Source organism: Wolffia australiana, chromosome 13 (assembly GCF_029677425.1).
Source record: "Wolffia australiana isolate 7733 chromosome 13, ASM2967742v1".
NCBI lineage: Eukaryota > Viridiplantae > Streptophyta > Magnoliopsida > Alismatales > Araceae > Wolffia > Wolffia australiana.
The window spans coordinates 14,241,263-14,259,592 of record NC_135847.1 but is presented as its reverse complement, the minus strand read 5'-3'; the positions used below and the strand labels follow the sequence as shown (position 1 = coordinate 14,259,592).

General features: G+C 41.8%; 1 protein-coding gene across 3 annotated transcripts; it reads left to right on the top strand.

Annotated features, from left to right (window-relative positions):
- Positions 1-1,032: 1,032 nt before the first annotated feature.
- On the top strand, positions 1,033-3,737 carry YY1 (zinc finger (C2H2 type) family protein). 3 transcript variants are annotated; one of them, XM_078585201.1, is made up of 6 exons: positions 1,033-1,325; positions 1,483-1,531; positions 1,649-1,848; positions 2,075-2,164; positions 2,361-2,504; positions 3,056-3,737. In XM_078585201.1, exons 1-6 carry the CDS (start codon positions 1,311-1,313, stop codon positions 3,551-3,553), a joined length of 996 nt encoding a protein of 331 aa, XP_078441327.1. In that variant the 5' UTR covers positions 1,033-1,310; the 3' UTR covers positions 3,554-3,737. The 3 variants fall into 3 exon arrangements, with proteins under 3 accessions (XP_078441327.1, XP_078441325.1, XP_078441326.1); XM_078585199.1 differs by having other exon boundaries at positions 1,035-1,325; positions 1,473-1,531; XM_078585200.1 differs by having other exon boundaries at positions 1,036-1,325; positions 1,473-1,531; positions 3,059-3,737.
- The last annotated feature ends 14,593 nt before the right edge of the window (positions 3,738-18,330 follow it).

The window sequence follows — 18,330 nt, the reverse complement described above, 5'->3', positions numbered from 1 at the left end:
CAGATGACGACGACACAAGGCGTCGAGGTTGTCTACCTGCAGAGTCCCTAAAATTTGTCATCATTAATGTTGACGTCATGTGCACCGAAGAAAAAGGAAGGGTAGCAACCGTCCCTCGTTAGCCCTACCAGAAGTCTCTCTCTCACAACTTGGCACGACGGCCATCGCCCACTACATGAGGCCGGTATTGGCTGTTGCTAGTGGCGATGGTTTCGACTGACGGTTTTAAACAAACTTCCATTGACATCATACAGGGCGCTGACCATCATCATTATGGTTGTTGTCATAGGCCGATGACGTTGATGGATAATGGGGCAAATGCCTGTTAGATGACGAATGGATGATGGAAGATTATGTGTTGATGACGGGATGGATGATGTGTTGATGACAGATGGATAGTGTGTAGACGACGGATGGATGATGCACGGATATAGACAGATGCTGTGATGAGGGTTAGATGACCTATGGACGACGGGTTGACGACCGATGGATATAGTGCAGGGACGTGGAGGGGATGGTTTTCTCATCCCAGGATGAAAAAATCATCCCGTCCACGAGATTGGACGAAAACCGGGACGGAAATTCGTCCTGGGATGAATGTACGGGACAGTTTTCCTATTCTCTCTCCTCCATATTTCCCTAAAAAAATTAGAAAAGTATTTTAAAATTTAAAAACGTGAATTTTTTCCGTCCGGGATGATGGATGGGATGGTTTTTCTCTGGACGGGATGAAACTGTCAAAGTCCGGACGCAGACGACTTTTTTCTTAAATGGAGGGATCCCTGGACGGGACGGTTGGGGCAAAGTTGGAATATCCGGATGTCGGCCCCGTCCATCTTCCACGTCCTGGACGATCCGGAACTATACCGATGGATGACGTGAATATGACGGATGGATGATGTGGTGATGACGGATTGACGACGCGGACGGAAGACGACTCCCTTATTGGGCCGAATATGGCCCAATAAGTAATGGGGCATTGGGCTTATTAAATGAACAATGAATAACGCGGTAAAATGGGTTTAACTGTTCGAAGTTGGTCCTCGCGACAGTCTGCAGTTGAATCAGGGTTGAAGCGCGGAGGCGTAGATCGGCCGCTAGATCTCGGAGTTCTTCTCCAGCGAGAAGATCGTGATGGCGCTGTGGAAGGGAGGGGGAGCAGGGTAATGGGTTTCATGGCGGTATTGATCGGATACGCTTCGCAGAGTTGAAGCGATGGAGATGCACGCCCCTCCTTCCTTGATTCCCGGGAATTACTCCATGGCGGCTTACGCGGGCCGGGCGAGGAAGGGAGTATCGCCGGCCGCCAGATGGTTGAAGACCTGGTACTCTTCTCTTGTTCTCTTGTTTTGATTAATTCTTTTCCGTTGAGGGCATTTTGTTTTTTGATGCAATGTTTTCGTTTTCCTTCATGATTCGTGGTTGATTGTGGAAATTTCTGATGGGGGTTCGCGTGTTTGATGGCGTTTAAGGGTTCCTCAGGATCTCGCGGCTTCTGGTGGCAAAGCGATGGTTCAGAAATGGGTCAGAGGTAATTCTTTCATCATTTTTTTCCCGCTGTTCTTCCCCTTGATTCATCCCTTCGTGGCGGAATTTATGGTAAGTGATGATACGTGTACACAATTTTGTTTTTTTCTTCTGTGGTCAGAGGATTTGCTTCACGCGATGAATGAAAAACTAGAAGAGCCCGAACAAGAGGAACTAGAACCCGAGCCGACCACAGAAATTCTCTTCCTTTGCAGCTTTGAAGGTTGTGGCAAAACTTTCATTGATGTGGCAGCCTTGAGAAAACACTCCCACGTTCATGGAGAGAAGCAGTATATTTGTCATTACGAAGGATGCGGAAAGGTGGGCTATCTGTTTGAACCGGTTATTTTTCCTTAATATTCTAGGAAAGTAATTCATCTTCAGTATGACTTCAATGTCATTTTGAGTTTCTTAAAAAAAAATTCATCTTGGGCTTGGAAATCACTTCTTTTTTATTCTTGGATATCGTTTTTACAAGCTCCGTATGCTAGCTATGCTGGAAAAAATTATTAATCTTCAAAGAAATGTTTTTATTTCCCCGCTGCAGAAATTTTTGGACAGTTCCAAGCTGAAGCGACACTTCCTCATACACACCGGCGAAAAGGCTTACGTTTGTACCTACGAGGGTTGTGGCAAGGTATTTGTCTTCGGTTTTCTATTTCACTCATAAACGTATACATTCCCTTCCTAATATACTCTGATCGTGCAGCAAAACTTTCACTTTGGGGCTTCTTTTTTCTTTTTTTTTGATAAGTAGGGGCTTCTTTTTTCTGATTTTCTTTTTTATGATTTGGGTTAACCTTACTTCCTCTGTCTGTTTCTTTGACGCTCAGGCCTTCTCCTTGGACTTCAATCTGAGAGCCCATATGCGGACGCACTCCCAGGAGAATTACCATGTCTGTCCCTATGAAGATTGCCAGAAGAGGTTCGCTCATTCTTACAAGCTTCAGGGACACATCAAAACCCACCATGAGAAGGTAAAAATTTGGCTCTTCTTCTTAATTGTCGTTATCCCCGGACTATGTTTCAAGGATGCATAAACCAATGCTTCCATAGATTGAACTAGGTCTCGGCATCAATAATGATGAAGATGGCGACAGTGATGTAAATGATTGTTGTCAAGGATGACGAGAAACTGTTATTGTTATCGTCATCTGGTTCCCAAGAGTCGCCATCGTCATCCATCAATTCATGAAGAGCTGTCATCATCATTCCATTTCTAAGAGACATTGTACATCCATGGGTTTTCAAACTAATATAGATCATTTCGTCATATCATCGGTCATTGTCATCCAGTTTTCAATGGCCATTATCGTTGTCCATCTGTGAATTCATCATTGTCATTGTCATTCGTCCAAGTTGCTGATTGATGATGATGACGACAAAGTTTTGTGACAGTGATGACATGACCATGCTTTCTAGTTGCACCTTCCAAAACCAGTTTCGATTATGTTGGGATCATTTCAAGAATGAAAAGTACAGAGTAAAAGAAAAAAAGGGAGTAATTCAAGTGAGTAATTCCATGTAGCAGGCAGGTGGGCTAAAGCCAGCAGCACCAGAGGAGAGGATCACCGCCCCGCCGAAGCCTTCACCTACAATTTTCTCTGACCGACCTTATGTCTGCCCATACGACGGTTGCGGGAAGTCGTACATCCATGAGTACAAGCTGAAGCTCCACCTTAGGCGGGAGCACCCTGGCCATGGTCTGGACGAGGGGAAACATGAAGTCACCGAGAAGGGTTCTTCTGGAAAGAGTTCGAAGAGGAGCAGGTCAGGCAGTATAGGCTTGAAGGTGCAGCAGCAGCAGCAGCAAGCACTGGCCGTGGCTCCGCCTGTGATGATTTTGCGGAAAACTCCAACTTTGGCTCCTGCGAGCTCGAGCAAGACAGCATGGGCTGTGGATTCAAAGGAGGTCTTTGATGATAGCGAGGAGACTGAGGAAGATGGCGAGAATGCAGAGGAGGATGCATGGCGGCATCCGGTGAGCACTATGGTTGACGACGAGGAGACAGAGGATGAAGACTAACCTCTCTCTTTCTCTCACTCCAAGAAACAACAGATGTATAGTGCCTTTTAGTGTAGTTATAAATCTCTTAAGATGGAATTTGTCCCAGACATCTTGGCCTTGGCTCCTTAGTCCACAAGGTGCAAGAGTTAAGAATTTTTTTTATGATAGCGTCCAATTCTAAGCAGCAACCAATTTTTTTATCCATTATCATTTTATTCTGCATGGGTCAGGAAAAAGGGGGGTGATTAATCGAAAGAATGAGCAGACTGTTCCTTTGATTTGGACACAAATGTTTTTTTTTGGAATGATTTGGAAACAAATGTTACGGCAAGCAAATGGAGATTGAAAACAAAAAACCTCAACTTTTTTGATGATATTGATTTCAATATAGCTGTGTAACACCAGTACATTCCCCAATTGGAGTCCAAACAGAGGTGAAAATGTCAAAGAAGAAGAAAAATAGTGGAAACTTGCAGCTTCACCTGTGTCAATCCAAATGTGGTGAACTTGTCCATCCATCAGTCCAGTGATAATTGTTATTGTTGGATGGAGCTTTATTCAACTCAGTTTGCTCATGGAAAATTGTATTTGAAGCTCTCTGGCAGCTTGGTAGTTGCAAATCGCTGGGCATTCCAGTGATCTAATATTTGTTTCTACCAGAAATTGTATCTACAAAAGCCTTATATTTAGCATGTAAGGAAGATCTTAATCCAGTGGCATGTCTTCTAGATAATAAAGGAGTCTCCAGAAACTACAGAAATCACATGAGGCAATTTGTATGGATCAGCCTAATCAGGGCAAGCAGCCTAATCTGTTTCAAGAAAATCTCTCAATCTGAGGACTGATGTAGTCAAGAAAAGTAAACCCTCCCTAGGGCAAGCAATGCATCACAAACTACCATACAGGGCCTGAAGATGAAGAACATGTGAGTTTTCCTTATATTGACCGATTTTGTGGATTTACCTCTTGTTTGTCAATGGAATTGCTGAACACATTGTTGCCCAAAAAAAATTTTAGGAGGCTATCTGATATCTAGTTGTCCTTAATTTGATGTCATTCGAGCATCCATCACTTGGTTTGGGTCCAAGTCCTACATCATCATGAAGTTTAAGAGCATAATATCTTTGAGATAAGAAAAATATCTTTTATGGTACTGGTTTTTCTTGATGAGAATTCGAAGTGGAGAAACCAAAAAAGAATCCAACCTAGGATCATTCCAGAGGAGCAATACAATTTGAGAGGGATGATTGAGAAAATAGAACAATGCAAGGGCTCTTGTGGCCGGATGTTCTTCTGGATTGGATGATCTCCTCTCTCCAGCCTCTGAATACTCAATAACCAAAATCTGCCCCTTCTTTGATGCTAGACCGTATTTATAGTATTCCTTTATTGGTTTACGTTAAGGCCTCAAGTGCATCCTGAAGTGCTGCACATGCCACACCTCTTGCTCACTTCTTGCGTCTCCTTGAGTAAGTGTTTGGGGGATCATATCACTGCTCCCCTATGGAAGATCCCAATTGTCCCCAAGTTGGGAATTTAGGGAACTAACGTCATGATGCTTGGGCATCTTCCCATGTTGCCTCTTAGTTTTCTATTTGACAAGAATCTGCATATTTTCTTGATTGAACCTGTAGTACAATATGTCTTCTGGTTGACCTGCTATTCCCAATCATAAGAGAGATTAGTGAGGCTATTTAAAACATTCTCATTTGGTCCTAAAGCTTTCTTGAGTTTATAGTTGTGGATGATGGGATGTATGGAGGAATTTTTGTGCAAGCCAAGCTTAAAAGCGATTGGGTTGATTTTTTAGGACTGTAGTGCCCAAAATATACTGGGGCAAGCTTTCTTGAGTTTCTCTTTGCTAGAGTCTTCATGCAACAGGGTCTCATCTTGACATAAACTTTATCCCCTCTTTCTAAATGGCCATTTGTCCTATGTCTATCTTCTTTGGGCTTCATGTAAGACTAAGAGTGTGAGAGTCTTTCAATCTGGCAAGGATCTAATCTCTTTATGATAGTAATTTTTATAGGGAATCAATAGGTGTCATTGTATCTCCGTAGCAGATAGCAGTAGATGGGTCTCTGCCATATACAGCTCAAAATGGTGTCATTTTGATGAAGGAGTTGTATGAGCTGTTGTAACTTTACACGGCCCACGGAACACTTTGACCACAACTTTGGACATTCATAAGAGAAACACTATAGATAACATTCTACGCATATGTTCAAAACTTTAGGTTTCACAATCTGTTTGAGGGTGTAAGAGGAACTCATATTCAGTGTTGTGCCTTGGAGTTTTTGAAGTTGTTTCCAAAAAGAGCTTCTAAAGAGGTTGTCGTTGTTTGATATAATGGTATTGGTAACCCATGTAGTTTGACAATTTCATTGACAAAAACTTTAACAATATTGTAGGCAAAAAATGGGTGTTTAATAGCAACATAGCGGTTGTATTTCCTAAGCATGTTCATGACAAACATAGTGTTGGGTTCTAGGGTCTTGATGCAGATGAAACAAAGTGATTCTTTGCAATGGAATAGTTATGAGGGAATTGCAACTACATCAGAAAAAGCATGAATCAAATCACCTCGGCATAGATTGCATATGTGATTCCCTCAATTCTTGAGTGAGTCACATCAAGTTACTAATGTGTGCAGCCTCTAGATGCATCTATGAAGTCCTCGGCACGTCAAAACTCCTTCGTTTAGACAAGCTCTGTTCACCCTCTGTCATGGCCGTTATGACATCTCGATTGCATCTGGAATGGAGAGGACCTATAGGGATAAGGGAGAAGAAGAAAAAGGCCCCTAAATAATTCTTGCCTAAGTGAATTTTGTTTAGGATCTTCTCCTATTTATACTAGTGGATATTTATGATAAAAACCTCTCAACTTTAAATACATATTTTAACATCCAAAAGATCATTTGCATGTGACCCTATTGGCCCATGTATTAGTCTAGTTAATGACCCTAGTGGCTCAATAACCTTTATTAGCCTTTTAATTAATTAACTATCGTCATATAGATTTAACCAAATTGATAGTCGAGTCTTCTCCCCATGGGATTCCAAGCTACACCTGCTTTAGAAGATATAAAAGAATGTATATTGACTCACTCATAGAATCTATTCTTCATATGTTATCGTGTACGTATGGCCCCTCATCGACTTGATGGTCTTCGAAAAATTTAGGGTATGGTCAACTATCAAACCCTAATTGATCATTCAATTTAGTATCGATCCGTTAAGAAATTATTGGAGAACTCTTGTTTAATATTTCATTACCTTGGTCAAGTACTTAAGTGCATCATCTTCTTTGAGCTATCTACTCATACCAAGGCTAAGGACTCCATTGCATTATCTTCCTTGAGTTGTCTTCTCTTATACCAATGACAAATGATTCCATATTGACTCCTCAATCATTCTTATGAACTTGTTGATGTACCGAAACTAAGAATGCTTAGAATCCCTTGATTAGGAACTAGTATGTCATAGTGTAAGGCCAAAAAGTATGTGACATTCCTGCACAAAGGGCATGTGTTCTAATTGTGGAGACATGTTCATGTGCTGGACTCATGACTTGGGGACTTAATCCTATAATGCGACGCTGAAACACACACTACGGGCAGTGACACCCGACCTTGATCTTTAAGGGCATGCCCTTTTGATGTGTGTGCCCATCGGTGCTCAAGTGCGGCAGATCAGGCAAGGCATGTGTGTGTTGGGCGCGCGGGGTCACCAAGAACGTGCGCGCAGGCGCATGCGTGGGATGCGCACGCTGGGCAGCAATGTTGCGGTGCTGCACACTGAGTTGTGTGGTTAAGCCGCGTGACTGTCGCGCACATCGTGTGTACATGGTGCAGGGCAGAAGACATTCTGACAGGAGACTACGGCATCGGTGCACGAAGAGTGTCGAGACGACAAAGCCGCGTGGCGCCCACAGTGGTAGTGTTGGCACGTTGTGCCTAGCTTGAGGCGCCGAGCATGGCTTTGTCTGGGTGAACCACGCGTGATAGGTGTTTGCGCGGGTGTTGGTGGCACGTGGAGCGTCAAGGCTGAGATGAGCGGTAGATGGCCGAGTGCCATGCCCACGGGCGCGCGGCACCCGGCGCTCGGGCCGGGGACACATGTAATGGCAGGGTGCGTGGTCACATGGGCGGAGCGGTAGACCTCAAGACACAAGGGCGACACTACCAAGGCGTGTGCCGCATTGTCTCGTTACTTTGGTATCATCCCCCATCTTCCCCCATTTAATGTCTATGACTACGATTTAACCTCTTTATGATATTAATGTAATGATCCTATTCCTCAATGGGGCTACATCCCCACTCTCCTCTAACCCCTTCTATGCAATCTTAAGATATTGCGAAGACTTCCGTTGGAACAAAGTAAGGTTGCTCAGTGTTCTGCTCAAAGGACTTAGGTTGGCACTCGTCAGATTGGAGCATTTTTCCTAGTTCAGGATTTGACTGTGTGACATGTATTCAAAGTACAACCGTCTATCCACAAGTCATTTTTGGTGTCTCAGGTTTAAGGATCTTTTACACAAACATGATGTGAATTGATCTGATAAATAGTTTGGTATAATACCATTCAGGGATTTGTAGGGATCAAATCAGTGAAATATCCTTAGTGTCTTCATACTAATGTCTACGACACTAGTCATACTCATCTGTAGAACACATACTTAAAGACTTGTGATCTCCATGTTACGTCCTTATCATAATTCACAAAATCCAATCATGTAAATATCACACATGCATTAAAATGAATACATTATATTAATGAACACATAACAAGATATTGAAAGTGTGATTGACTTTCTGACCATGTACATTTCCATCAAAAACTGCAATCATTTCTCTTTTATATGTTGATTTGAGTTTTGCCCTATGTTATAATATCTTGTTGAAGTAAACAATGGGATGTGACTCTTGAACGAAGATGTCCCTAATTCCAAAACATGATTCATATGTCTCTACCATTATTGCTATGCAAAATCTTGACACTTCAAGATTGTTGTACATGTTAATGCGTCTTTCAGATAGTTCAAAGTTAGCACTACATCTTCATTTGAGCCAAATGATTTTTTCTTCTGGAGGCTTGTGAGATGTTGGGCCCTTGAATCATAATGGGCTACAAACTTCCTATTGTAATTAGTGAGTCCTAGGAATCCTCTTAATTGCTTTGGTGTCTTAAGCATCGGACATTGCGCGATAGAATTTATTTTAACAGTGTCAGTTTCCATTCCATCTATTGAAATATGATGGTCCCAAATAGTGACTCTAGTATTGTGTGATCAGGCATTTTTGCAGGTTAAGCCACATCTAATTGTCTTTCAAATTTCCAAAACAATGTGAAGGTGTATTTCATGGTCAAACATATCACTACTATAAACCAAAATAGAATAAAAAATACAAGACCATACTTCTGTAAATATGACATGAATATAGGGTTCATTAGTGGCTTAAATGTGGCAAGAACTATAGATAGGTTAGAAGGTAAAATTGTGACCTCATAGTGGCCCTAACTAATTTTGAATGTCTTTTTATGGATGTCTTCTTGATGCATATGAATGTGATAGTATCCTGATTTAAGATTGAGTTTGATAAAGATTCTAGATCCATGTAGTTCCTTAAGTAACTTGACCACGATGGGAATCAGATATCCATTTGGCATTATAATCTTATTCTAAGCTTTGTAATCTATGCACATATGTCATTCTCCATCCTTTTTATTGACCACTAAGATGGGGTTAGAAAAAGGGCTATGAGAACGTTCAATAAGGTCAGAGACTAATAATTCTTTTTTCGGCCCTTCTAATTCATTTTTATGTAAGTGTGAACATCTAAAAGGTTCATATGTAATCTATGCACATATGTCATTCTCCATCCTTTTTATTGACCACTAAGATGGGGTTAGAAAAAGGGCTATGAGAACGTTCAATAAGGTCAGAGACTAATAATTCTTTTTTCGGCCTTTCTAATTCATTTTTATGTAAGTGTGAACATCTAAAAGGTTCATAGGTTTTGTGCCTATTATTAAATGAATATCACGATGGAAGATCCATTTGGGTGGCCAGTGTTGGGTTCTAGAGGCCTAAACCTAGATGAAGAATTCAAACAATCCACACCACAAGACTTAAACAGAACCATAACAATATCGACAAAACCATAAGATTTAAGAACATGCACACGGATTGCTTCTGTGATTTCTTAGATCTTAGAGTGAGATGAGTCGATCTACTCATGTGTGCAGCCTCTAGAAGTATCCACACGGTCTGCACCACATCAAATATTGTCCTTCACATTGATGAGGACCGCTCAACCTCTGTCATTGTCGTTACATCGACTTGATCAAATCGAGAATGGAGAGGATCCATGCCAGGGAGAAGAAGAAGTAGGCCCTTGAAAAATTCTGGCATAGGTGATTTTGTTGAGAGCCTTGCACTATTTACACTAAGTAGATATTTTTCATAAAAAACCTCAAAACTTAAGTATATCTTTCAACATCAAAAAGACCATTTGTGTGTGATTATCTAGGCCCACGTATCAGCCCCATTAAGACTCCAACAACCCGAAAAAACTTTATTGGCCTTCCAAATTAATTAACTATATCATCATATAGATTATCTAATGTTGGATCAATTTAACCCGTGGTTGAGTCTTCGACACGTGGGGTACCAAGCTACACCTCATGCTCTAGAAGATACAAGGAGTGCGTATCGACTCACTCATGGAACATATTTGTCATCAGTTATCGTGTACGTCTAATCTCTTATCCATTTAATGCTCCAAGGATGACTTATGGTACGACCAACTGTCAAACCCTAATCGATCATCCGAGTTAGTATTGACACATTCGAAATCATCAGGGAACTATTCTTTAATATTTCACTACCTTGGTCGTGGACTTTGTCACATCGTATTCCTTACATCTTACACTGAGGGTGCACGATTTCATCTTGATCACTCAACTGTCTTCATAAACTTCTTGACGTACCCAAACTAAGACTATTTAGAATCCCATGATTAGGGACATAGGTCATAGTCAAAGTACAACTGTCCGTCCACGAGATATTTTTGGTGTCTCAAGTCTGAGGACCACTTACACAACCGTGACATGAATGAACCTAATTGACAGTTCCTGTTCAGGGATTTATACGGATCAATTCAGTGGACTCTTTCAACTAAAGAGCACTCACTATCTATCCTTAGTGTCTCCATGATAAGCCAAAAATAGGGGTAAATTTATGCAATTTTAACCCTTGTCGTTGCCTATTTTAGCTTATACAATAAAATTTATAAAAACTCTACTTAAGATGTGTAGTGATAAGTACGAGTGTCGTCCAAGGGAAGCTAGTAAGGAATTCAATTTGATGGTTTTCTTAGTAATTCAACCCTAATTAGATTTAATTTGATCTTCAATGAAGATCAAATCACCCTAATTAGATGAGAAATTTAGAAAGGGGGGTAGAAGAAATGGGATGAATAGAAGAAATAGGGAGCTCTAAATTGGCTTCTTTGATCCAAAGAAAAGGGTCCAAGGGGTCAATTAGAGAGGTTGAGAGGGAAATTTTGATATGAGTTGGTTTGTATTGTAGGTATTATAATTCAGAAATAACTACACAATTAGATAATATAAAGGGAAATTTACTGATGAACTCAAAATTCGTGTCGTTGTTGTGTATTGAATTCCTGCAATAAATTTATATTTTCCTCACTAGTATAGAGACAAGTAAGGGTCGAATCCTCAGGGAGCTTAGGTAATGAGGTAGATGATTAAGGGAGAGAAGAAGAGATACTTGTAGGTAAGGAAATGGAGAGGTATTCTAGAGATTTAAGGAGGTTAAAACAAGTTAGATTAATTTCCTAGTAATACTGATATGAGAGGAATAGGTTTTTACAGCCTTTAGTGGCCTCTTAGAGAAAATTTCCCATAGAGGAATTTTATCGAACACCTTATGGGCGAGGAGAAGGATGGACGAATTTGATGATAAAGGAGAGGAGAAATGATGGATATGGATGCAAAACTGAGGATAGATTCCTTTGGGGTCGAAATAGTGATGAATGGGTGGCGGAATGATGAGGAAAGGGTGGAATGGAGGGATGAGAGAACTGGAATGGGTGCGTGAGTATGAATGATGGGAATGATGTCTTTTTTTGGAAAACTTTGGAATGAGAATCAAAACAAACTGATGGAGGACCATCGGGAAGAAGACACCACGGGACGCCAGCAACCACGTCGAGCGGCTCGAGTCGACGCGCGCCACCCGGGGTTTAAGTACCTCGCGTAAGTACTTTCTTTTTCTTATGTTTATTTCTTGTTCGTTTGTGTTTTTGGATTTTATGGACTGGGCTAATGTTAGGCCCGTCCTTCATCTTTCCCTTTTCGTTTCATTTGTATTTCAAATTTGTAAGGAGAGGTCGAACCATGTCTCGCGACGGTTCATCCTCTCCCCACGTTCACTTGGCACCCATCCTCACTATATAAGGGGATGGCATGCCCAAGGAACTCTTTGGAGTCATTTGTTGAAAGTTATCAAGCTTGTGTCTCCCCTACCTTAGGAATTAGCGTAGGAGGCCTGGCTAACCTCACCCACGTTGAGGTCACTCCGTGGTGTAGAGCCCACGTTCTTTCGTCGAGATTACTCCGAGGGAACGTGTCTAAACGCGCAGTCGAGATCACTCCGGTGCGAGGAAAGATTTTCAAGAAGTCGCTGCTGTCTGGAGCTGAATCATCCCTTCGTCGAGATCACTCCGAAGGTGCCTGGAGGTTCGAGACATCGCCGACGCGCCGCCGCCCTGGGATTCCCACTCCACCAAGGGAGCTTGCCCAGATCCATCAAGAACTCCTCCATCTTGGAAGGTTCTTGGTGATTTCATAGCCAAGAAGCCCCTTCTTGGCCAAGATTTCCTGTCATCAACCCCAGCACCCTGTCGCCCATCCCTTCCCCTTCTTCCTACCTGCCTATCTTCTCCTGTGTCACCTTCCTTCCGCCCACATTTCCATCATCCTTGCCACCCTTGCCCAGACAATCCTCGCCACCCACCCTCTTCTTGACTCCACCCTGCCGCCCACATCCCTTCTTCCTCGTCCTCTCCACCTAAAGAACCCACCTCGGATTCAAGAACCAACCCTGCCGCCAAGAATTCCCGCCTCCATAGCCCCGACCTTCCTCTCCTCCTTGACGGTTCCTCGTGCCCGTGGGGGTGCTGCTCGTCGTCGCCTCCACCCTTGAATCTCCATCCCGCAGTGACATCCAGCCCTGCAGATTTCCGCGAGGGAACCCACCGTTTGCAACCCTCCTCGCTCGACCCCGCGTGAGCCCCGGTCGCCCGCGCTTTCCCGGACACCGCAAGCGCTGGCGTCGTCAGCCGTGAGCCCTGCTCGTCCCGCGCCCCACTGCGTGCATCTTGGCCGCCCCTTCCCCTGAGGGCCCGTCTCACGTGCCCCACTACCAGGCGTCCGCTCGCTCCCCTGCCCGGGGGAGCCGCATGGCAGTCGGCCGTGCGCGCGCAGTGTCTGCTCGCCTGAGGGTGCCGTCCGCTCAAGGAGTCCTTGTGCGCCGCACGTTGGAGACTTCCCCTCAGCCAGGCACGCACCGTACGCCGGATTATTGTGAGTACGACATGCTCATCTGCCTGTGACGTTGCTTGTTCCTCACTGCCTGCGAGCGCCTCCTGCGTGTGGAGGATCTGCCCGGTGCTCGCCTCCGTCCACATCAGTAGCTCACAACGGGATTGCTATCACTCCAACTCAACTGGTTCCGTCACCAACTCCGAAGGCCTCACTGCATCGTGGACTAGCGCTACTCAGGTACCACTCGTCTCCTCTCCATCCTTACCAGTATTATTACTACTTGCAGTCCCGTCTTCCGCTATCGCGTCCTCTGCCTACTCTTCACTACGAATCTCGGATAGGATAGCCATCTTCGTTGAGTGTAGGATTTTCTTGTGGTTGAAGGGCTAACCACTGTCTTAGACGCCGGACACTCCAGGGTCGTCTCCGACCCCTCTCGTCGTAGTCGTCTAGTAGTTCTTGCGGGTCATTGGGAGTTTGATCCTAGGATCACCCTCCCTCACCGATCGGCGTGTCTCACACCCCTTTCCGTTGATCCTTTCGACTGCTCATTGGTTATTTCTTCTCATCGGTTTGCATTTCACGCATCCATTCATTCCTTGTGACGTAATACGAGCCCACCGATCCCGGCAGGTCGTATTACATCACAAACCTAAGATTAAGCGAACAGTCCTAATGCACTCTCCTTGGAGGGAATTACAAGAAATTCTCCCATCATAATCATCACACAAACCCCGTTTTTGACGCCAGTCCTAGGCCGGGTGGTGCTCGATCCGCTACGATGTTGAGCTCGACTTGGTCTCCCTCTCCAGAGCAAGCTTGAGCATCTGCCAATGCCAAAGCTTGGGCCTAAGCTCTTCCCCCGTTCCTGCTGGTGACCTGGAGTCAAAGGAATGCCAAAAGACCCCTATCGAAGAGGAAAAAAAACTATTTGAAGCGTTAGGGGTTTTTTCAGCTCAAATGGCATAAATTGCATTTATGCCCTTACGACCTTACAAGGATAGAAAAATTATAAATAAGCCCTCCAAAATAAATAAAAGCCTTAAAAATCATTTACATCATTTTAAGAAAAACAGAAAATTATATTTCACCTTTAAAAGTTCATCTCCTTATGATTTTTTTACCCCAAAAAATATGAAATAAATTACACAAAAGTCAGGAAATGTCAGGACATCATAAAAACACAATGAAGGCAAAATTAATCAATTTAGTTCAATATAACATGCAAATGTAGTCATTTTGAGCCAAATATATGTGTAAAATGGATGATTTTATGTCATAAATTTGCGTGTTATCATTTACTCTCCTAGAAATTGAAGTTTTTTATAGTTTTTTAATGTGCACTTGGAATAGCTACGTAAATCTCTCATTCTCTCCTCTCAATCTCATTAAGGGCTTGTACCTTCCGCTCAAGCCTAGCGATTTAGAAGTTCAGACCAAGATCAAGAAGAATGAAGAAGAAATTTCACTAAAACATCCTCCAAAATACACTAAAAGTTCAAATACAAACAAGAAAAAGGTACCAGATAGGTTGATCCAAGCTAGAGCTCCTCTCTGTCTTGCAGATGTGATAGAGCACCATCAAGAATGACCCTCTCCTCTCGAAATTCGGCTTTTATACCTAGGTAAAATGGCAAAAATTACCATTTTCCCCCTAATTAGTATTTAATTTTTATCTATCAATGTAGGCTTGATCTCAAGGATCCAACCATACAGATAGAAAGAGGGGATCAAGACGAGAAAATCCATAAAAAATCATCTCAATCAGACTTCTGGATCGAAAGTTATGAATAAATGAATTTAAACCAATATTAGCCATTGGATTAAATCATTTATTTAAATTTTCTTTTTTCTAACAGCTCGCTGAGGTGTTGTTTTCTTATTGGCGGGGATGATTCAACTTCTTCAGGCGGGTTCACTCTCGGTGCGCCACGTACCCCCTGGCGAAAATAAAAATGGAAAGAAAAAAGGTGAGAAATAAACGGTGTACATTGAACATGCATGTGGCGCGTGCGTTTCTCGCAGAACGGGCGAGTCCGCAAGCGCCACATCACCGCCCGTGTGTGCGCGTTGTACGTGCTGTGTGGGCGGTGAACTTACCTCCCGGCGCTGACCCTCCTCGAGCGCCGTCGGATTCTCATCCGACGGCCACGATGAGGCCACGTTGACAGGCGGATAATTCCTCTGGACTTTTTGTGGAAAAACCCATTTTAAACCGCGCAATTACACGTGGACGCCGCCCAAAAATATTTGTGTAGATGTCCTTTGCGCATTCTCTCTCCTCTGTTTTTTTCCTAAAGACATTAAAAAAAATATTAAAGCATTTGCAATAAAACCCTTGAAAATTTTAAATAATATCTTTACGCCTGCAACCACGACCGAGAGCTGTTTTGAGGGTGTAATTGCAACAAAAATTTACAACAAAAACCTTCAAAGTTCGGAAATAATCTTCATACTCTTTTTTTTCTTATAAATATATCTTTTTTCTTTGAAAAATGCATTTCTTCTTCAAATAAATCTCAGAAAAATCCTGAAAAATCCTTAAAAAATCCTAGAAAATTCTATAAAATTCATTAAAAAATCCTGAAAAATCCTTAAAAAATTCTATAAAATTCCTCCCCGTACTGATAAATCTCGAAATTAATTATTAAAATTGCCATTTTCATTAAAAATTAATTATTTCAAGCTCAAACAAGTCCCTTAAAATTCATAGAATTAACAGAAAATTAGGGAAAAATCAGAAATCACTTGGAAACAGTATTTTCATGTAAATAGATGATAACAACCCCATTTTGAGCTCTTTAAATGCATAAAATTATGCTAATAGCATGAAATAAAGACCGAATTCAGGGTGTTATCACTCCACACTAATGACTACGGGACTGATCATACTTATCTTATGATTGAGGCTAGTCAGTGCTATTCTATCTTAATACTTTGATGTCCTTCTTGAGTATTCGTCGAATAGGGATGTTTAGAGAATAGACTTAAAGACTAATGATCTCTGCAGTAAGATCTCATCATAATTCACTAAGTCTAATCATGTATTCATGGACTTCATTATAAGCATCACATGTGCACTATAATGAATATATTCTATCAATGGATAGGTAACGAGATATGGAATATGTGATTGGCTTGTGGGCTACATATATTTCCAATAGTAAGGAGATGCTAGGGTGAAGTATGGTGGGTTTCATGGAGCAGGTGTAAATGATTTAACTTGCGTTGATGTGAATTTCATACTACAAAAAATGAGTTAGAATTTCCTTTTGCCCACAGTAGCTCTTGAGCTGACGACATAGATAGAATTCCTTGTGGAATTAGATCAGGGTCAATAGAGTCTCTTTAGCCATTGAGTTTTCGATACCAGCTCAATATCATACTTAGGGACGTCTAAACAGATGCCTTGTGAAGGTTGAACAATGTCATTTTTTAGTATAATGTCATACTTAATTCCTCTAGAAACTGGAGTTGTGTGGTGACAAGATTAGAGTCAATGAAATTGTGTGTGTCCCCCGACCTACCAGAATTCTTGCTTGTCAACCTGAGATGCTTCTCCAAAGCTTGATTAATGAGCTCAGAGGTGAGATTGTAGAAAATTGTAGAGAAACTTGAGCCATAAATGTAGAGCCTTCAGTGATTGGGTCTTCACCAGTTTGCATAGGCTCAAATAATTGACTTCTGGTTCAATTGTTTGATCCCCTTCAAGTACCATGATGAGGTTTAGGTCCTTTTTACTTCAATGGCCCAAAGTAAAATGGGCATTGCAGTAGAATCATATACCCTTCGACTTTTGTAACTGGAATTCTCATGAGACCAACTTCAGGTTGTGATTCTTACATGGTTCATCTTGTTGAGGTGGGCGAGGTATTGTAATGGTGTGCCCTAATGGTAGAGAGATATGGCTATATGGTGGAGCTGAATATTTGCCAAAGGGAAATTCAGATGGTGTTGTATATTGATGTGTCTATCTTTTTAAAACATTTTTTGTTGCTCGAGTAGTTGAGTATATTGATGTGTCTTGTTGCATTGACCTGAATGTCCTATGGACATTCAGGTCAATCTCTACCTAAATAGATAGATCCATGATCTTTTACAGACCGTAAGGTTGGTACCTTCTAACTTCAGTGAGGATATTCAACTTCAATCCCAATACATATGCAATTTCTTTGATTTTTAGTTCTAGTGTTGGTGAACAGGCTCTTATTCAGCTAAAAAGTTATTGAATGAACATGTTTTCCTTAATTTGAATAATTGGTGATACAAATCGTCAGATGAGAGGCCATAACAATTTGAAAACTTTTATTAGAAACCCTCCCATAACGTCCAAACTATTTTTCAGTATGGATAAACCAGTTTTGTGCATAATTATCAAGATGATAGAGATTAGTTGTAGTTTATCGTGATGACTCATCCGATGCATATGAAAAAAATGCTCCATGCAGTTGATCCTTCCATCAGAGCTTTCTCCTTGAAAAAATGGCAAGTTTCCTCATGTGAAACAATGGTTAATGTCTAATGTCTAATGTGACGTATGGAGTGGCTGTCCTCAGGAGGGTTTGATAAATCATTCAACTTGTAGAACTGGAATGTTGGGCAGTTGAATTTTATTCGAGAGAATGTTGATGAAGGCAATTTTCTCCAAGTTTTTCATGGACATTAGTTGTTGGTTGGAATTCCAAGTTAGATGGTTTGGCTCATGAATCTTGATCCATATCTTTTCCCCAGGAAATAATCTTGAAGATATGATGCCATTATTATGATATTGCTCTTTGTTGATGAGAACTCAAAGTAGAGAAACCCAAAAATGAGAATCCAACCAAGGATGGTTTTGGGGAAGCAATACAATTTGAGAAATAGATAGGATTGAAAGTATAGAACAATGTGAGGGTTCCTTCGTCTGGATCAATAAGGTTATTCAGGATCAAAAGATCTCTGCTCTCCTGCATCTGACATATCACTAACTGAAATCTGCCCCTTTCATGGAAGCTAGCCCTTATTTCAGGTCTCATGTGTAACCTGAAGTGCCACACCTGCCATGCTTCTGACTTTATTCTTGTGTCTCCTTGAGTAGGTGGTGGGGAGGTTGATCAGAGCTCTGAATATTAAATAGTTGTTTTTAGCATCTATTTGAGATATATCTCATTCAAAAATAAATATCAACAAAAATGTCAACTATATTGGTACTTGTAATGCTGACCACAGAAAATATTATGC